A 20974-nucleotide genomic window follows, 5' to 3' on the forward strand; every position below is an offset into this window, starting at 1 on the left:
GGTTGAGGTTTTGCTGTCAATGGGTGATGGGTGGGGTAGGGTACCCAGTTAGTTGAAAGGAGACAAGCTGTGAAACATATTGCAAAACAGGTTTAAAGGACAAATACATTATCCATTTAAAAACAGATATCTAAGACAAAATAACTCAAACACTCTGAGGTCAGATACTTGCTTATGCACATTGATATCCACAACTGCTACCGGTGCGGAAGCAACACCAGGCCTGGTTTTGTGTAGTCACAGCCGAGCTGAACACCTTAGCTCCGACACCTGGATGTGTTCTAGAGAATGACAGGCTGAGACTGTAGTTTGGTTTAACTACTGGCTTTGTTGCAATAATCCTCGAATACCACACAGTGGCAGCTCTTGGCATCATGAAAATGGGACATAACTGAAGGGAAGGCTTCACACTTCACAAAGACCGGTTTGGTTAATGACTAAATCTCACTACATGAATACACAATCTTAAATTACTGTGCTTATCAGCCATTTCTTGCATTCATGTGTAGAAAAAACCATGGAGACGTGTCCCTGGAGGGCAGGTTGTAAACTGCAACAGTTACTAGGAAGTCAGTCCTTTACATGCTCGTAACATGGGCGAGCTCTTGAGATGGGATCTGGGTGGCAGGAGAGGTTGCTTTTCAGAGGAAAGCTGCCTGGGACCCAGCATGGTGGAGCAGCTTTGAAGTTGAGTCCCCTCTGGGTGCATACTGGGTTCCAGGAGATCATCCTTGGCCTGAGGGCAGGTTGCTTGATGGAAGGGGACGCTCCACAGTAAGAACAAAGGCTTTGGTTTGTCCTCATCCTCCAGTCTGTCCCACACACCTGCCATCTCTGGGTTTTGGCCCCAGTGAGTGGCTGTGGAAAAGGAGGAGGGCCAGGTGGGTGCTGGCAGCTGTCCTGCACCACTGCTGGGGTCGGGTGGAGTTGCTGGTGGAGTTCTGTGATAGCAGAATTGGCATCTCCTTTCTGCGGAAGCACCAGTCTGCACAAAAAGCATAGGATGTATTAATGGGCTAGAGACAAAGTCGTCCCAGAGCCCCTCCAGGGCCAGGCAGGTTTATAAGGTAGTGGTAGGAAAAAGCCTGGTGGCTGAGGCAGTGGCCAGTTTTGAGACCAGCTGACCCCCCATGAAGAAAAACTCAGCAGTCCTTGGTTATTCAGTGTTTTTGATGAGGCAGCTAGCTGGAGCGCTGGACCATGCAGAATTCGTTGCAAGAACTTCAGACAGACGTGGAAAAACTAGAGATGGGGCCCTGCTGGCCTGCACAGAAGGGACAACGACCACCATTTGGGGTCCTTTTAGCATGGTGGGCTGCCCTGGCCAAGGTGGCCAAGATGGCACCTGTTTCCTGCCTCAGAAGAAAAGGCACTGACGCACTGACCCTTTGAGGTTGTGGGGGGTGTGGTCAGTGCCCTCCTGCCTGAGGGTCAAGTGTGTTTTCAAGTCAACTTCAGCAGACCTCATTTAACCATTTTTTGTTCCCTTAAAAAAAAAAAAAAGACCCAAAAAACCACATCCCAATAAATACGTTATTTTTCTCCATCACAATATTGCTTAGAAAAATAAGAGCCGGCAAGCAGCAATTGTCCTGGAGGCCCAGAGTGTCTCCTGGTGAGAGGCAGAGGGCAGAGCATGGCATGGGATGGGCAGCTGTCTGTTGCGCCGTTGGTCTGTAGGACACAGGGGCATTAGGATTTCACAGTGACAAGATGCTTGAAGAACAGAGGTCCAAGAGTCCAAGAATGAGATCAAAATAAATCAGGAGACTGCTCCCGCTGGCCTAACTGGACACCAAAAGCTCCACTTGGGATGCAGTGAGGTGGGCGGAGAAAGCTGTGGAGGAGCTCGGCTTCAGGTGGCAGGGAGCCAGCGGCACAGTTGGTGTCGGGAGACGCTGCTGGGGAACCTACACCCGAAAAACCACATCTCCAAGATGAATGCCTAAATAAGTTAAACTCAGCCATTTCAGTGTGTTCAGTGAGGTCTAGAAACCCAGATCTCCACCCTGACGCTGTGGTGGCTGCGGTGGTTTGCAGAAGGCGAGGCCAGGGGAGACACACTGCAGCCGGCTCGCTGCTACACGCTGTGAACAAAAGGTCCTGGTACCAGGCTGGTCTCAGGCACGTGAAAAAAATACCAGTAACAAACCTCACATTTAGTTTATGTAAAAATGCAGGAGAATTCTCAGAAATCCCCTCGGAGGGATGGTGCACTTGGGGATGAAAGCGACATCTCTTTCCAAGGAAATGGCAAAGAGGCAAAAAGGAAAGCTGCACCAGCGGAGGCCAGGTGCCTCCTGCTAGCAGGTGCTGGGGGCGCTGGCAGGAGGAGGCGCGGGGCTTCAGTGGGGCACCTCCCAGGCCGGCAAGTGCACCTCGGTGCCCTGAGCCTTCTGTGGGGCCTCTGCTAGAACTGCTGGGTGAGGCGCCTGTAATGAGGTAACACTTGGTTTTCGGGAAGATACAGGGCCAGCTCCAAGGCCACGAGCACTGTGAACTCAAACCCTATCAGGTCGCGCCTGTTGAATCGAAACCTTTCTTCTAACTTCTGCAGGGGAGAAGAGAGAAGGGTTACACGGGAGCCTTCCCTCTTCCACATTTCCCACCCGGCCAGCCCCATCCCAGCAGTGGCCCTGGCTCGATGTCATGACCCTGCCTGCGGTGCCTGCCGAGCCGGGCACTCACATCGATGAGCTGCTTCACGCCGCTCTTGCGCAGGTCACTGCTGATCTTGGCGGCCAGCAGCACGCAGGCGCCAGCGCACAGCTTGCGGTTCTGTTTGCTGAGCTTGCCCTGCAGGACCAGCTTCTCAAAGTACACGTAGGCCATGGCCACCGTCACGGGCTCCAGGCTGCACTCCTCCGACAGGCTCCGCATCTCCCGCTTTAAGCTGTGGGTTAAGACAGAAGCCATGTCACTGGGGGCTCTGGCTGGGGCTGAGGAGGCAGCCCCCTGCCACCACCAACTGAGGCTGGAGCGATGTAGCTTTGGGCCGCAAGAAACACCACCGCATCCTTCAGGGGATGGTACCCTCCGCCGTACCATGTATAACGCCCAGGGCAGGGCGCATGGGCAGGGACCGGCAGGCTGGGTTTTGGCTTCCCCGTCCCGTGGGTGGGCACCCATGGCAGCTCCCACCTGTGCCTGGTGGGTGGAGCCACAGAGGACAGGCTCTGCTCTCAGTGGGGGGCAGTGGACTCTGATGAGGGGTGGTTTTAGGAAGAGCCTTGAAGGGAGGTGCCAGGGTATTGAGTGAGCCACCCTCTGGAACACTGGGGCAGAGGCCGGGCAGGGCAGAGGCCGGGCAGGGCAGAGGCCGGGCAGGGCAGGCCTCCAGTACAGGGCCATGGCCAGGAGCCCGACGTGAGCCCAGCAGTTCCGCCGCCTTCTGCTCGCTTTCCTCCGGTCACGGGTCATCAGCGTGGCACAATGTGAGAGCAGAGGCACACCTGGACGGCCTTGGCGAGCACCCAGCATGCCTGGATGGGGGCGCTTTGTGGGCCAGGGGAAGGGCCACAGAATATACTCACAAAATAGCACACACTGGGAGGGGCCGGGCACAAGAGAGGCCTTGTCCCACTCAAGTTTTAAAAAGATCCTGGGCTGCTGCGAGGGTCTGGCTGCGAGCGACCCAGTGGTGTGTGGGGGGATGCAGTGTGATGGGGCCGCGGGGGGCCTGGCTTGGCGGGCGGTGGAGGTGGGGGAGCTGCTGCTGGGGGCCTGGTCAGATGGCGGGAGGGGGTTGGGGATGGGCAGCAGCTAGACTTGTCAAGCTGGAGAGAATGTACCAGAAACTGGAGAGGAGAGGCTGGCAGGGCCTCCCAGGACGATGAGATGGTCTGAGAGGGTGTCCTCACCTCCTGATTTTGCTCAGCGTCAGTTTGACATGTGGGAACTTCTCCCTGAAGGTCTCATTCATGTCCTTTTTGAGGTCTGAGGGCTTCACGTATTCTATCACTGTGGTCTGCAACAGACAGTGGGCAGGGTTGGGCCGGCCCCTCGCACAGTCCATGGGTCCTGCCTGCTGGGTACGATGGATTTCTCACTGTCCTGGGTTTGCAAACATGCATATGGTGTGGCTTGAGAGGCCCTGAATCTCCGAGAACAAAATGGCTCAAGAGAGAGAACTCCAGAGCCCATGCCTGCTTGGTGTGGGGAGAGCCAGGTTGCCAGGTGCCGAGGGCGGAAGGGCAAGGGTGGACCCCAGCTGGAGTGGCCAGCACTGCTCTCTGGCCTGCCCTGCACACCGCCACTGTCTGTGCTGCTGCGATCCGGGATGGGGGCACGTCACGCCCCTGGGGCAGCTTTGCCCACAGCCTGCCCCACACGCCCCGAGCCAGGACAGGTGTGCAGCTGCCTGCACCCAGGCCCTGGGAGAGGGTACTCACCATGTACGACGCAAAGATGAGGACACGTTTGTGCTTGCCGCAGGGCCACTGCGGGTCATCCAGGAGGTTGGGGTTGTACTCCAGGGTGTCCCCCATGTCACTCCCTGTAAGAGAAGCAACCCCTGACCCACCAGGAGTCTTGAGCAGTACCCATCTAGCCCCAAAGTCTGGCAGGCCAGCGCCATGGCGGGGCAAGGCCGAGCAGGGGAGGGGCTCCAGGCCACGGTTCTCTCTCTCCTGAAGGGCCCAGGGCTTAGGGCAAGAAAAGGATGTCCTGAGAGGAGGGGCCCTCCCTGGAGTCATCTGTGGGTGGATGCAGCTCCTCCCCACTGCCCGGCTCAGGCCAAGCCCAGGGCCAGCGATTCAGTGTGGAGCTGTTCCTCTCCTGACCCTGTTCCCCAGGCTCCATCTGCACGGAGGGCTACAGATTGAAAGGGGCTTGCTGATGCTGCTGCAGTCCCTGGGCCGTGGTTAAGGCACACGGGTCACCCTGTTCCAGGCCGTGGTTAAGGCATGTGGGCTACCTAGTTCTGTGCTGGCTGGTGCCGACTTGGTGGGGGCAGGTTTATGTCTTGACCCTGGCAGAGTCCGGGGGACACTGGGCCGAGGTGTGGGCAGCAGGCCATGGCTGTCACTCTTGTGTGTGACCAGGGCGTTGGTGGGATACAGGAACTTCGCATAAGACACGACCTGGAAAAGCAAATGCATCTGGCCTCAGCTCTGCCTCCCGGGACCAGAGGGCAAAGTGAGCTCCCGCTGCAGGAAGCCCAGACGCACATGCCAGGAGCCCTGCATGGAAAATGAAGGGAACAACTCAGATCAAGCCGTTGAGGCTGCGTCTGAGCTAGACGCTGCTCCTCACATTGCTAGAACATTCCGGAACGCTACTGTGCTTTATCTGGGTTCTGTAGCCTGTAACGTTCTCCCTGCCTCTGAAGACTGCTGACCACCAGCACAGAGGCCAGAGGGTTGGCGAGCCCCACCCTGCAGCAGCGGGGGTGTCCAGGAGCACCTGGCTGTGGGGCAGCAGTGCAGACCTCAGGCATGGCCAGGCGGGGGAGTCCGACAGGTTCCAGGGCCACGTTCTCAGGGCTGCATGGGCCCGCATCCACTCCACCCTTGCGTTTTACGTGGAGTGAAGCACAGCTTCACGTCTGCCTCATGGGCACTGACGTGGGACGGCTCCCACCCGCCTGCCTGGCCCTGATGGCACTGGGTGCCCACCAGCGAAGAGGCTCTTACCTTCCCGTCTGCTCCTAGCTCCACACCTTCTAGCTCAAAGACCATCTCGGAAGACACAGAGACGCCGCCGGACGGGTGCCTCTGCTTCTGGCTGTCCACCCTCAGGTCACTGCAAACATGGGAGAGGCAAGGGGCTGTGGTCTGCGCTGAACTCAGGCTCTGGCAGCCCAGCCCACCTGTCCACTGGCCCGAGGTGCTCTCGGGAACAATGTCAGCACAGCCCCTCGGGAAAGAAAGGCGGCACTGGTGTGACCAGGAAGGCGCACGTCAGGAGTGCTTTCACGGAAGGAGGGGTCTTTGAGCCCCGCTTCCCCAGTACAGACACTGGCTGGTAGAGCCCCCGGGGTGGCGCCCACCTTCGCTAGCCCACTAGGTGCATGTGCCCACGCCCGGTCAGGTTTCTCCACCACTGTTTTTAAGCCAGGGCCACACATAATCCCCACCCCATAGCTGTTTCCTCCTTCCCTGAATTACGCACGGATACGACTGCCTGGATGGTCACAGCACCAAGTGGCTCTGTCCACAGGAGGTGGGACAGCCCAGCCACCTGTACATCGACAGCGTGAACAGAAACCGGCTCCTCTGGAGAATGAGGACCCGAAACGGCCCTGGGTTCCTGAGGAGCTTTGCTGGAGGTTGACGTGTTGAGCCTCGCGTGAGCCCGGGGGCAGCCTCGCCTGGGGGCGCAGTGCCCTCTGATGCCTCCTGGGCCTGGCGGGGACCAGGCCTTGCCTTCTGCCTAGACGGACACCGCATGCGAGGCAAGCGCTGAGTACTCACCTGATCCGCAGGCCTTCCCCATAGGGCAGGACCGAGAAGGCCGCACACAGGGACCGCTTGGCACAGATGAGCACGATCCTGCAGCGGGACGGAGTCAGGGGAGACGGGGCCGGGGAGCAGGGCTCAAGGTGCTGCTGCTTCCAGAGCTACAGACATTTCCATGGAAAATTCCTTCTGCCTAAATTCAGGTGCTGGGAAACTGCCCATGCTGCCCAAGGGGACTTGGGCCCAGGAGGCCGGGTGGCCACCGTCACTAAGCCTGGCCCCCGCAAGCTCTCAGAGTGGATTCCCTACAGGAGCTACCGGGGTTCCCTTCCCTGGGACGCCGCTGCACGTGGGCAGGCACAGCAGTGACATCCCGAAGGCTCCTTCCTGACCCAGTGCGGGTAGGGCTGGCGGCCTCACCTCAGGATCTCGGCTCATTCAGAGATGAGAGGCAGCCAGAGGGGACAGGATGGCGAGGCCAAGGGCTGCCTCAAGCCGGACCTCAGAGGTCCTGGGTGGAGCGGGGCTCAACGCCACCAGAAAGGGCCTGATCCAGGTCCACAGAGAGGCTGGCCTGGAGGCTCCCTTCCAAGGCACTCGAGCAGCCGGGCCCCGGGCCCAGAGAGCACAGGCAGAAGCCACTGTTTCTCCTCCCTTGGACGCTGGCTCTGCCCTGCCTAGGCCCAGGGTCTCACCAAGGGGACAACAGTGGGAGAACTTCTCCCCCTCTCTGGCTTGGATGACGGGAGCCAGGGCTGGCACTCACGTCTGCTGGGAGCTGTACAGGACTGACGGGGAGCAAGGGTCCATCCAGACCCACAGTCACCACAAGGAGGGTGCCCGGCAGGGGGAACTCCAGAAGGAAGGGAGCACCCTGGACCTCAGGACACCTCAGGACATGCAGTGATGGGAATACGGGGCCACAGAAACACCCCCTGTGGCCTCCCTGACACAGCCTCTCAGGGTGCAGCTGGTGCCAGCTGTGGCCCTCCACCAGCTTTGGGCAGCCAGGTGTTTGGTTTATTCAGCCTCTCCTCCGTGCTCCCAACAAAACCCAGCCCTCCTCCCCACACATCTCACAGCCACACCCGTTTCTGTGTCTCCAGTTTTCCTTCACGTCAGCACTGTTGCTGGAGGCTGGTGTCCACGTGTGACCCTTCACCTGGGAGCCCAGAGAAGGTGATCTCGCTGTGGTGACACCAGGGACCTGCGGGTGCTCGGCTGATGTGGAGCAAGCAGTGTGGTGGGGAGGAGGGTCCACCTCTAGAGGTGTGGAATGTAGGGCGGGCGGGAGCTTTGGGAGTGGAGGGAAGATTGCTTGGCTGACACGGGCAGGACCCCGTGGGCTTCTGGAGACCGCAGCCCTGGCCCGGCTCCCGGCTCGGCTTCATACCTGCTGTTCCTGGTGTCGTACTGCCTCATGTTCTTGATGAAGTGGGTCTTCTTCAGGCCTTTATGTCTCGGTGATCCAGATGTGTGTTTGGTCCTGCAAGGCAAGGGACACAGGTCACTCTTTTCCTCCCAGGACCCTCTGGCCCCGCAGGCGTCAGTGGCAGCCCGAGCGGAGTCGTAGAGCTCGGGGCGGGCGGGGGCGTGTACCTCTGTGCTGGAGCGCATCCCACGGCATCTTCCAGAAACTCCAGGGAGCAGCGCTGGGACGTGACTCGCTTCCTGCAAGATGACAATGGAGCCTCAAAACAGGCCACCAGCCCGGGTGCCGCCCGCTGTGCAGGGAAGGGCCACTCTCCAGCCCAGCAGCGCACCCATGGGCCGAGGGGCTTCCAGAGCCTGTGCAGACTGAGGCGGGGAGGAGGGGCACCTCATGCCTTGAGAGGTTCCTGTTTTGGAGGCACCGAGCTCTTCTCTGGGGACCAGCAGCCCTGGGGGGCAGGCTCCTCAGGCATAGGATAGCACAGCACGCCAACCTGCCCTGCCCACCGAGGGTCACTCGGCCCCAAGCAACACCCTGCTGGGGGCACCACCAACTCTGACAGGCCCATCCCACCCAGCGCTGCCTGAGACTGGTGCTGCCTGCCCCTCCCTGAAGCACAGCTGGGCATCGGGGCACCATGGCATGGGCAGGCGGGGAGGGCACCGGGCACCCCTTGCTCTCAGGCCACCATCCCCTGGCTCGCAGCTCCCTGCACCAGCCACACCCTCCCACCTCAGTGCCGTCACGGGGGCTGCTCCTCTGTCTGGAACATTCTGTTCCTGCTCTTCCAGTGGCCACCTCTTTCTGAACTTTTTGGCTCAAAGGTAGCCCGCTGAGGGAGGCTGCCCGGATCCTGCTATTCTGACTTGCTCAAGGCACTGGTCACTACAGGAAGGAGGCATCCCTGCCTCACCACCCACCTGCCGTCTGCCTGCCCTTCCAGAGTGCCGGCCCCATGGATGGCGCAGGGTCTGTCCCCACTCACTGCTGTCCTTAGTGCCTGCCCTCCTGCCTGGACTTCAGGAGTCTCCCAGGTGTTTCCCATAAGCGAAACATGCAGGCAAATATTTGTTGGCTGAATGACTGTACAACGCACTTCCCTGAAGACCCCTCAGGGCACAATGCCCACTGCTCCTCAGACCCTCGACACTCGGGACCAAGCGAGGCCATCCTGATGCGGAGACATGACGTGGTTCAGTAACTCTCAGGGTCACGCAACTCCAAGTGCAGAGCTGGGTCTTGAACCCAGGTCTGTCGGGGACTCCAAAGCTTTGTTCTCTCCCTTATACCGGGAGCCATGAACGTGTGCCTGAGCACCAAGGCATTCCAAAAGCACAGCTTAGGAGATAAGGTCCCATGCCAGTTGATACAACGTTGCAGTATTGGAAAACCACTCCAATAGCGATGACAATGATGGGCGATGTGGCGTGGCACGTCTGAGGATCCTGCCTGCCCTGCAGGGCTGTTGGCCCCCAGAAGGGAGCGGTTGGTGGTGGTGATGGCGGTGGTGATGGCAGTGGTGGTGGTGATGGCGATGGTGGCGGTGGTGGTGACGGTGGTGGTGGTGATGGCGATGGTGGTGGTGGTGATGGCGGTGGTGGTAATGGTGATGGGGCCCTCTGCAGGGTGCTGTGTGGTTTGTTAAATGGAGCAACTTGGCCCCCGGGCTTGGCATGGGGCATTCTCAGCGTGTCAACAGTAGCCTTTTTATTAAGTGTCAGCCAATCTGGACTCCGGGCCAAGGGCAGGTGTACTGCTGGGGGTCACTTCTGGGAACTCTCCAGGTTCCAGGACAGCACCGTCCTCAGGGTCCCATGGGCCTTCCCCCAGCAGGACCCCGGCTTACACACAAGACCTGGTGCACTCAGGCCCCCTCTCTGGTGGAGCCGGCCTGGAGTCCAGGTCCCCACACCATGCCCTTGCCAGGAGCCTCCCACTGAGAGCCAGTGTTTGTCCCAAGGCGCTGGGTTGGGCACAGCCACAGTCCCATGGTGGGTGCCACCTGTGCCAGCGAGAGTGCCACAGCCACCACCTCACCAACACTCGACGGCTCACAGTGACAACCACACCCATTTATCAAGTGGCACGGAAAGGCCTGGCCCTTGCCCAGGTCACACAGCCAGTGTAGTCCTGGTTGGTACCAAGGCTGTCACCTTGACGCCAACATTGATGCTGTCATTTTTTTCTTTTTTTGAGATGGAGTCTCTCTCTGTCGCCCAGGCTGAAGTGCAATGGTGCCATCTTGGCTCACTGCAACCTCCGCCTCCTGGATTCAAGCAATCCTCTCTCCTCAGCCTCCTAAGTAGCTGGAATTGCAGGTGCCTGCCTCCATGCCCGACAAATTTTTTTGTATTTTTTAGTAGAGATGGGGTTTCACCATGTTGGCCAGTCTGGTCTCGAACTCCTGACCTTAAATGATCCGCTGGCCTCGGCCTCCCAAAGGGCTGGGATTACAGGCGTGAGCCACCATATTTTATTTTATTTTATTTTATTTATTTTTTTGAGATGGAGTCTCACTCTGTTGCCCAGGCTGGAGTGCAGTGGGCGCCATCTTGGCTCACTGCAAGCTCCACCTCCCAGCTTCAAGTGATTCTCCTGCCTCAGCCTCCTGAGTAGCTGGGACTACAGGCGCCCGCCACCACGCTCAGCTAATTTTCTTGTATTTTTAGTAGAGACGGGGTTTCACCCTGTTAGCCAGGATGGTCTCGGATCTCCTGACCTCGTGATCTGCCCGTCTCGGCCTCCCAAAGTGCTGGGATCACAGGCGTGAGCCACCGCGCCCGGCCTGTTTTTTTTTTTTTTTTAACAGATGCTTGACTGATGATGGGGTCAGGTCCTTTTTTTTTTTTTTTTTTTGAGACAGAGTCTCGCTCTGTGGCCCAGTCTAGAGTGCAGTGGCACCATCTTGGCTCACTGCAACCTCCACCTCCCAGGTTCAAGCAATTCTCCTACCTCAGCCTCCCGAGTAGCTGAGAGTACAGGCGCCTGTCACCATGCCTGGCTAATTTTTGTATTTTTGGTAGAGATGGGGTTTCACCATGTTGGCCAGGCTGGTCTCGAACTCCTGATCTCAAATGATCCACTGGCCTCGGCCTCCCAAAGTGTCAGGATTACAGGCGTGAGCCACCATATTGTATAACGAAGTGTGAAATAGCTCCTGTAATTTGTTGGATACTGTACTGAAAGTGAAAAAGAACACGGTTGTAGGGGTACCAAGTACAGTTTGAAGTCAGGAACTTAAGATGTAATTAAAATCTTTTAAAAGGCAAAGTCAACAAGAGCTTGTTGAAAACAAGCTAAGATTGAAAGCAGAAAATCCACTAAAACGCCTGGTGCCTCACATTGGTGCCATCACCAGACACAGCTGTGCACCTGCCCAGTCCCAGCTGGAGGTGGGGGCAGGGGACCAGCCGGATGGCTGCAGAAGGTGGGTGAGCAGCTGGCCAGAGGAGAGCACTTGGATGATGGGACCAGGAAGGGCTGGGGATGCGGTGGACTGGCCTGGACAGTGGGGTGGGTGGGGAAGGAGGAGCTAAGGGGCTGGGGCAGGCAGCAGGCTCTGAGGGCAGTGGGAGGGGCAGAGCACCCAGCTGCATGCTGAGGGGGTGTGTGGCAGACGCCAGCTGTCCCGAGAGGCCCAGGTGAGTGCTGGCCTGTGATGGGTGACGGCGGGCAGACTGCCCCAAGAGGAGCCCAGCGGAGGCTGGATGGGCAGGGCCCACACTGGGGAAAGAAGCCGGTGAAGGAGGAGATTTGGGGACTGTCCCCAGAGAGGTGTTTGTGTGTCCTGCCCTACAAGGCTGGGCCTGGAGGCCCTGAGGACCAGCCTGTGTGTCTTTCTGGAAGCTCCTTCCCACGGGTAATTACCAGGGGATGCCTGGGTATTTGCATGCCTGGGACCTCATTTGGAGGCCCGTGGAGGTCCCAGCAGAAGCCTGAGGCCCCGTGGCAGCCTGCCTGGCAGTACCGTTGGAGCCTCTGGCCCAGGACGCAGAGGAACTGCAGCAGGGAGGCTGACGCTGCTGCCGGCTGGACCGGCTCCTCCGTGATTTTCTGGTCGCTGCAGGAATGATGGGTTTCTCTCCACCATGCTTTAAAATCTGTTCCCAGCAGGTTCTTCTACAGATCTTTCTCTGTAATTTCCTTCTCTTTTCTTTTTTGTAAGCATCTTATTAGTAAACTAGATCTGCACAGTTCTAGGAGGGAGGCAGCATTCTGACGCTCAGTTCATGGGTGGGTAAATTGAGGCAAGGAGCTGTTTAGCAACTTGCCCAAGATGACATGGCTGGTAAGAGACAGAGTGGGGACCTGAGCCCACGTGGACGGCCGGGCTCTGGCACCCAGTGGCGCCGCTCCCACTGTGTCAGTTGGAATGGCGGCCGCTCTCCACTGTTTCTCAGGGGCTGATTTTGTGAACCTGGCCCCGTTGCAGGTCACGTTTTTTGGTTTGAGTCCACAAGACTCTGACAATGCTGAAGGAGGTGCCTGCACATGGGTGCAGGGCAGGGCGGCCAAGTGGGGAGGACGCCGCTTTGGCCTTCCCTTCCCCTCTGCCTCCACGAGAGCTGGTGTCAAGGGAGAACGAGGGAGGTGCTTCCCTTCCAGAACCAGGGCTGTTGCAACTCCACGCACCACCGCAGCAGGGCGCTGCTGCTGACGGGACGGGCACTGGCAAGTGCAGATGGGACCCAGGCCAGCGTCCATTGCTTGGCCCCTCTGGAGGATGGGCTGGGAACCCATGAGATGGACCCCTGCTCACCCCGGGCCCCACAGAGAGGTGTCGGTGTGTCCGGCAGACACGGAGAGGATCACGCATGTGCAGATGCACCACCTTACGCCTGGCTGAAAGCAGCATACATGCCGGTCAGCAGGAGGCGGGACATGCGCGATCAGGGGACGGCATGCACAGCATGCTGCAGGTGCACACAGACGCCACACGGGTTGAGAGGCTCGTCACGTGGTGACACAGGGCCCCTCAGTGTGGGGGAGGGGCTGAGGAGGGGCACCAGGGAGCTGGGGGATTGGCCTGTGTCTCCGCAGGGGAGTGGCTCCGTGGGGTGTGCCCAGGCAAATGCACTGAGCTGCACGCACCTTCCATGTGCTTCCCTCATCCTGCGTGCACCAGACCCCTCCGTCCAACACATGCAAGGAACAAGCGAGCAAAACAGAAAGAACGAGGCCCTCGGCAAGGCCCACGCCCCACACCCCACATGCTGGGGCAAATGCAAGTTCTGCTGAACCCCAGGAGGCCCCGCTCCTGCTCAGCCACCGTAGAGTTACACCGGCGGTGCCTACTCATGGTTCCCCCCACGTGGCAGTGACCAGCTCGAAGCTGCCTGCATCTGACTTGGGAAGAAGGGGTTGGGGGTTGGGGCAGTGGGGAGGCTGCCCCCCCAGTCTGCTGACACACCTCACTCACTCTCAGCACTAAATGGCGGGCCACCAAGACTCCATCCAAAGTCATGCTCACAGACAGGAAGAGAAATCTGCTATTTATTAAACACTGTTTCTAGTGTTCGGTACATTTCCTTTCCTTTGTAACGGAAGAAATGCCCACAAGGGGCTGAGGCCTGAAGACCCCATCCCCATTAGAAACCCAAAGCTGTGTGTACGAGCTGCTCTGAGGCTCAGAGGGAACTCAGGAGGCCCGGCCCGGCAAAGGGGCCGTTGAAATGACCTTTACGGTGGGTCTGACAACGTGAGCACAGCCGGGAGCCTCTGCCGAATGACTGCGCTTCTGTCCCACGGCGTGCCCGCGCCAGCACCGGGGAGACTGGAACCGTCTCTCGCCAGGAAGGCGTGGGCAGTGGTGTTGTTCGGCTGCCCCCAGCTCCAAGTGTGGGCAGTGGTTTTGTCCGACCACCCCCAGCCCCATCCCCTGGACCCTGGGGCACAGCTGTGGAATGCGTGGCTGGTCTCGGGTGCCCCATCTCATCAAGTCCCAGGTGAAGCAAAAGCGCCCAAGTCCAGCACTCCCTGCGGGGGCTGCAGCCTCACCCAGCGAAAGCATCCATATGGGGTCACAGGGCTGGGCGGAGTGGGGGGTGTCCAGTGCCCTCTGGGCTGCCATGGGAGATGTGCCCCCAGGCTCTGGCCTCAGCTGACCACTGCCAGCTGCTTGCCAGCTGGAGAGCAAGAAACCCCCAAATCACGCTTGTAAACAAGGTGCCAGATGCTGAATTGGTTTAACTTGGACAGCAGCTTGGCGACGCTGAGTGGCTCCTGGCCCAGACAGCAGCTTGTCCCACAGCTGCAGCCCAGCCCCAGGCCCAGGCCTTTCCCCAGAAGCATCCCGGCACACACCCTCCAGAACTGGGGGGCTCTGCTTGCTGATGGCTGCACCCTGGCTGCAATTTGGGGAAAGTTGTTCGCTTGAGGGGATGCCACTCTCACCTCATTAGCACTGTGGACACTCACCAAGGGCTGTTGTGGGTTGAAGGGTATCGCCCCCAGAAGACAGGGTGAAGTCCTAACCCCAGTACCTGTGAATGGGACCTCGGATGGAAAGAGGGTCTTAGTTGAACTGCATCGCCCCCTGAGGGTCTTAGCAGATGTCATCATCTGCTAAGGTTAAGTCCTAATCCAATGACTGGTGTCCCTGTGAGGAAATCACCACGTGGAGACACAGACACGCAGGAACAGTGCGGCACGGAGGCGGAGGCAGAAACTGGAGCCACAAGCCTGGGAGTGCCTGGAGCCACCAGAAGTGGGAAAAGGCAGGAAGGATCCTCCCTGGAGCCTGCAGAGGGAGCGTGGGTCTGTCCACACCTTGAGGTTGGGCTTCTGGCCTCCAGAGCTGGGAGAGGCCACGCTGGTGCCGTAAGCCGCTGGGTTTGGGAGGAGGGGGCGGCGGGGAGGAGGCTGCAGGCGGAGCACCCCAGCACCTGCTCAAACCCAGCTGGGGAGGCCCAGAGTTCCCACTTGCTTTTGGGCATTAGGCAGTGGCAAAGTTAAAAGTGGAAATAAACCTGGTTGGAAGTTCTATGAGGAAAACAAGGATTCTAATGATTCACTCACTGGTTCAACACAAAGTGCCACACCAGGCTGAGCCTCCCTGGGAAAGAATAAGTATTAGGACCGAGACGTGACTGCTCCCTGAGCAGCCCTGTTGTAACAGGAGGCTTCATTTGACTGGGTGTGGCGGCTGCCACCTGAAATCCCAGCACTTGGGAGGCCAAGACGGATCACATGAGCCAGAGTTTAAGACCAGCCTAGACAATATAGTGAGACCCCATCTCTGCTAAAATAAAAACTTAGCAGGGTGTGGTGTGTGCCTATAGTTCCAGCTACTGGGAGGCTGAGGCAGGAGGATAACTCGAGCCCAGGAGGTAGAGGCTGCAGTGAGCTGTGATTGCACCACTGCACTCCTGCCTGGGAGACAGAGAGAGACCCTGTCTCAAAAAAAAAGAGGCTCTGCTCATCTCACACTGACTCCTGCCACATACCTCACTGAGCCCTGGGCACGCATCTGACCTCTGACCTCAGGGAGGCCGTGCTTAGTGCTTAGTGTGAACCCGCTTCTCAGAGGAGATTGAGGCTCAGAGAGGCCATGTCACCTGCTCAAGGTCACAGAGGTACTGAACAGTGCAGCTGGGATTCCAAGCCAAGTCTGTTCCCAGAGCCCAGGTCAAACCACCACACTCACAAGACCAACATCAGGGCTACCTTCAGGACTTTCAGAATTCTCTCCATTTCCTGAAACCAACTCATCCTAGAACTCTCAAGCCAGGAGCTAGCAGCCCCTTTTGCTGGGGCAGCCACCCTTCCCTCGATCAGCAGCCAGGCCCAGGGAACGCAGGGAGAAATGGACGTCCTCACGCTGGGGGCTGCCTATTAGGGGAGGGGCCATGGCCCTCAGACACAAGGTCAGCACCACGAACTTGGCAGCAGAGCCCCAGGAGGGACGCCTCCCCCTCCAGGAACAGAGTGGGGTTCAGGAAAGACCTGAACAGGGACATGGGGGCCAAGGAGGAGGGAAGGGAGGAGACAGCCCTGGGCGAGGCAAGGGGTGGTGGCGCTTGGGCCCATGGTGGGTACGGCAGGAGGACTGCAGGCACCCAGCCCATGCCACGTCCCATCCTGTCCCAGGGATGCTGGCCACAGCGCACCTTCTAACAATCCCACAGGGCAGGTATGTGCTGCACGTGGGCAGCATGCTGCGCTCAGAACTGTCACTATGGAGGCTCTGGGCCTGCAGGGGGTGCCTTCTCAGTTACAGGCACTTCCCTGCAGCGTCGCCACGCTCTGCCTCCCTCCACTAAAGTGGGCTCCACTCCATGCCAGGCCTGGTACACACAGGGGTGCATGAACTCTGTGGAAGGAGGGCCTATGACAGCACCCAGTCTGCCTGGTGTCACCATCCGGTTCTGGACACTCACATGCAGGACTGAGGGAGAAAGCTGTTTCCATGTCAAACAGCAGGGCCCGGGTTTAGGGAAAAGCCCACCATACCTGCGGAGCTCGGCCCGTTGGGGTGAGCCCGCTTCCCCTGGAGTCCACACCTTAGGGCCTTGCCGCTCTGCCCTGGAGAGTCACCACCTAGTTCCACCTCTCCCGCCTTCCTGAAGGAGCTGGCCATGCCAAATGCATGGGGCCTGGCTGCCACACTTGGGCAAATCCATCCCTCTGCCCCAATCACCCCTCTGACCCTCCCTGGAGCAGCGGCCAGGCATGTCCATGGGGGGACATCTTGTGGACAGGCCTGGGTCTGCAGGCACCCTCAGCCTGGCTACAGCCAGGAACCCTTCCAAGGATGGAGTGCACCGTGACCTGCGTGTGATGCCACCTGCATGTGACGTCATAGTCTTTGAGGACACAGTGCTGTGTTCTGGGCCCAAACTTCCCCAACCAAAGACCTTAGAGGAACCCAATGCCTCCACCTGCCTGAAGGCCAGGGGCGTGGGGCGACTCTGATGACCTCCAGGTAAGCAAGGAGCACGTGCCAGCCTTGACCCAAGAGCTCTGTGTCGGCCCCTTTGCTGCACACCTGCAGGGGCTGCCTCTGGGAACAGCCGCCCAGCAGGCACTTGGACCTGTGGACAGTGGCTCCCTTTGAGAAGGAACTGCAACAAGCAGCCAGTCCTGGGCCCAGAGCCCACAGTCACTCCTGGCGGTGAGGGCTGTGGGAGGCAGGGTCACCCAGGGCCTGTGGTCTCTGGGAGAAGGACACAGGGTGTCGGGCAGCCAGGGGCCATCTGGGCAGGGGGCACATGCTGGACAGGCAGGGCTCATGGTTGGGGTTGCCCTGGGATGGGCTGAGGTGGTTCCCAGAAATGGAATCAAGGCAGGGGGAGCAATGGAGACCCAGGGTGTGACAGGCCCAAAGATACCGAGCTGAGAGTGATGTGGGGAAGGGCGGGGCTCAGCAGGGAAGTGACAGGGAGAGGAGGGGTGCCAGAGACCAGTGGCTGTGGGATGGGAGATGTGGCTGTGCAGGGGCCTCTGGGAACAGGTGTCAGTGACAGTGCCAGGAGGACCCCGGCCCACATGCTGGGTCTGAGGAGGTGGGCATGGAGGGTGTGGCCCGGTTCAAAGAATGCGAGGAGATGCACAGGGCTGTCCGTGTGTCCCTGTGTCCCTGTGTCCCGGGCACTGGTACCAGTGGATGGGGGTGGGGGCATGTCCAGAACCCACAGGGCTGGGGGGTCTCAGGGGTAATAAGGGCTGAGTGAACCCTAAAACCCATTTCAGAGCACTGACAACGTGGAGACCCAGACCCCATATTCAGGGGCTGGGAGAATTCAGGGGACAATGAATCCTATGTGTGGGGGGTGATAGGGCCTGAGGAAACCCTCAGCGAGCCCAGGAACCCCCAGTTCTGTATCCAGGACTGACAAGGTCCCAGGTGAACCCAACCCATGTGTCCTGGGCTGATGAGGGCCCAGGTCACCTGACCCCTTTGTCCTGGCCTGATGAGGCCCCAGACTGACCCTGACCCCTGTGTCCTGGGTTGATAGGAGCTCAGGTCACCTGAACCTCTGTCCAGGGCTGACAAGGCCCCAGGTGAACCCAACCCCTTTGTCCTGGCCTCTGTCCAGGGCTGACAAGAACCCAGGTCACCTGACCCCTTTGTCCTGGCCTGATGAGGCCCCAGACTGACCCTGACCCCTAGTCCTGGGCTGATCCGGCCCCCATCCCCGTCCCTGTACCCCGCGTCCTGGGCTGACCTGGCCGGGCCCCCACTCACCTCTGGCGCTGCCCATCCAGGCAGAGGCCGGTGGGCACCTGCGTGGGGCTGAGCAGGCCCTGGGGCGCGGGGGTCCTGGCGGGCAGCCCGGGCAGGCCGGTGGGGGGCTCCGGCGGCGGCGGCGCTGGCGGTTCGCGGGCCTCGGCGGGCGGCGGCGGGGGCTTCTCTCCGCCCGGGCCCAGGCTCGGGGGCCGCCCGTCCAGGGAGATGTTGTTGAGGAAGAAAAGCGCGGCCTGGCGGCGCCGCGAGTCCCCGCGCCTCCGCAGCGCCTGCGGCGGGGCCCGAGCGGCCGAGGTCGGCGCGGCGGGTGGCGGGGGCCCGGCGGGGCCGGGCGCCGGGCCCGGGGCTCCACCGGCCGCGGCCGCGGCCATCCTCAGACTGCGCCCGCCGCCGCGAAGCGCCCCACCCCCTGCCCGCGCGCCCGCGCGCCCGCCGCCCATTGGCCGCGGCGCGCCCACATGCAAATGTATCGCCGTCGCGCTCTCCCATTGGCCAGCGAGGTGCCGCGCTCAGGGCGCTCCCCTGGGTCCTAGAGGCCGTCGGGCGCAGCAGCAGGGAGTCGGGAACTGCGCGTCTCCCGCCGGTTCGAGTCCCCGTCTTGGGACCTGCGGCCGCGGGGCTCCCGCCTTCTGTTCCCTTTGCTGTATGGCGGCCTTCGCGGATGGCCTCCATCGAGCGCGCATTTTAAGGCTCCGGACGCAGGGCGGCGTGGGTGAGGCCCCAGCACACTTCCCTGTCCGGAGGTGTGTCTCGGCGGCGCTTCAGCGGGCGCAGGGCGGCCCCTGGAGGAGCCCCACCGCTTCCCGGAAGGGCCCGCGTGCCATCTGGCCTCCTTCATTGACAGAAGGGACCGAGGGTCTGAATGGAGAAGGCACCTGCTTGGGATCAAAGCCCCGGGCAGAGTCCTGCACTTCCTGCAGTAGCAAAGTGACCTTGAGCCTGCCTTGTGCCCAGGCCTGTTTCCTCTCTGTGCCCGGGTGCCCCTGACTTCAGAACCTGTGAGCCGGTGGCACCGGGATGGTCAAGGCCTGCCTCTGGAGCCCGGGAGCCTGTCTGCAGTCTGGAGGGGAACCCGCTGTATCTTTGTGGAGGGACTCAGGACCTTGCACCCACCTCCGTGCCATCTGCCTGCTCTGTCCAGCTTTCTTTCATGGGTTTACTTATCTTTAAAGAGGGGACAATGATTTCAGCCTCAGGGTACTGTCAGGATGAAACTGGCTCAGTGAGGGGGTTGGGCTGTGGCTGGAGGCAAGGCACATGCAGTGGTCAGCCCGCAAATGCGCTGCAGTACCCCGCACCTGCTCGCATGCGCCCAGCCTCTCCTGTGCTGGGTGCTGGGGACCCAGTGGGACCGACAGGCACAGCGCTGGCCCTAGGAGCACCTGGTGTGTGGGGAGGCAGCATGATGGCCAACAAGGCAGTGGGCGAGTGGGCAAGACAGGGTCTTCATCAACACCCCTAGCATGGGCCCCTGCCCTTCAGGCCCCTACCCACCTCCCACCTGCCTGCTCCCTCCTGTGGGCCTTCACGGGCCACCACTGGGGCTCACGCAGCATGCAGCACCTCCATTTCCTTTCCCTCCGCCCTTCCAAGTTGGCCTCCAAGGCCTCTGCCAGGCCTAGGGGAAGGTGGGCAGCTGTCCTGTCTAGGAGAACGCGGGGCTGGGTGGCACAGCAGAGGGGTGGCTGTGGATTCTGGATCCACAGAATGGGGTGCTGACTTGTGTGCCTGGGGGCTCCCGTGAGCGGGGAGTGAGTGTGACCAGCGCTGTAGGGTGCTGAGGCTGGGGCAGGCACACAGTGGGCCCTCCATCCCTGCTGGCTATCACCAGGAGGAGGGGCCTGACAGGGGAGGGTGGGCCATACACCAGCAGCTTGCAGAGAATCTGGTGTCAGATGAGAACAGAAAGGGGCGAGTGAGGGTGGAGGGCAGGAGGCAGGAGGCAGGAGGCAGCTGTCCGTGCTGGCTGCAGCGCCAGGCCCTGGCGATCGGCTGTGCAGCAGTGGGGGCCCCTAGCCAGTTCTTCTTTGCTGGTGCTAAGCTAGACTTTGAGGCACAAGGAGGAATGCTGAGGAAGGAACGGGGTCTCTTCCTGGGTCTGGTGACCCCCATTGCTAGGCTCCTGCTGCCAGTCTTCTCCCCTCCCCAGGGTGTCGATGGGTGGCCAAAAGCCAACCTGGCCTGTGGGCGGTGTGTAGGGAACACACGGCTTTTGTTTTGTGTGATTCTGGAGAAATTAAAGCAACCTTTAACACACCTGGACTTCCCTCTTGGGAGTTCAGTCCCTCTGGCCTCTCAGGACAACAGGCAGACATGTCACAGGCTGCAGGTGGGAGGCAGTGCCCCCTGAGTCAGGCCCGCACCCCAGTCTGGCCCAGGCCTCACCCAGCCCAGTCGTTGGCCCATGTCCTGCCATCCCTGTGATGCGTGGTTTTAAATGCCCAGCTCACCGTGGTGCTTTGGCTGCAGAGGGCCCTGCTCATGAGTTTCGCTCCTTATTTTCTTTGGCTCTCACCCTGAACTCTGAGCGGGTGTCAAGCGCAGGGCTCTGTCTGGATGCTCCTGACTGCAGGCCTGGCCCTTGGGCTGACTTCTTAGTTTCCCCCTTGCCCTGGCACCCCTCCGTGGCCCCCACCTTTCCTTTCTGCCTGATCCTTGTCCATTTTTCTAGAGTTGGGGTCTCAGCAAACTTCCCAGAACATCCTAGCTCCTTTCCTACTTGGCACACTCCTGTTCATCCCTCAGAACCCAAATTCGGGTTGCAGGTGCCACCTGCCTTGACCTCCCAGGGACACCTGCTCTCCTCCCCGTCCCCCAACACTGGCCATGACTTGGTGCCATTGCTCCTTTGCCCACCGCTCCCTGATGCCCAGCAGAGGTGTCAGTGCCCAGTGTCTCTGCCCTGTAAGGGGCAGTTCTCAAACTTCACATTTAGGAGAATTACCCCTGGGAGCTTCT

The 20974-nt window shown here is 60.1% G+C and overlaps 1 protein-coding gene across 1 annotated transcript; it reads right to left on the bottom strand.

The window, feature by feature from the left end:
* Window positions 1-73: 73 nt before the first annotated feature.
* CABLES2 (Cdk5 and Abl enzyme substrate 2) lies at window positions 74-18411 on the bottom strand. Its single transcript, XM_019016941.4, has 10 exons — window positions 18017-18411; window positions 7998-8069; window positions 7792-7884; window positions 6414-6491; window positions 5634-5742; window positions 4916-5081; window positions 4392-4495; window positions 3861-3967; window positions 2689-2893; window positions 74-2551 (listed from the first exon to the last, which is right to left on the bottom strand). The coding sequence occupies exons 1-10, from the start codon at window positions 18385-18387 to the stop codon at window positions 2411-2413; spliced, it is 1446 nt and encodes a 481-aa protein (XP_018872486.3). The 5' UTR covers window positions 18388-18411; the 3' UTR covers window positions 74-2410.
* Window positions 18412-20974: the final 2563 nt, after the last annotated feature.

Source organism: Gorilla gorilla, chromosome 21 (genome assembly GCF_029281585.2).
Source record: "Gorilla gorilla gorilla isolate KB3781 chromosome 21, NHGRI_mGorGor1-v2.1_pri, whole genome shotgun sequence".
Taxonomy (NCBI): domain Eukaryota; kingdom Metazoa; phylum Chordata; class Mammalia; order Primates; family Hominidae; genus Gorilla; species Gorilla gorilla.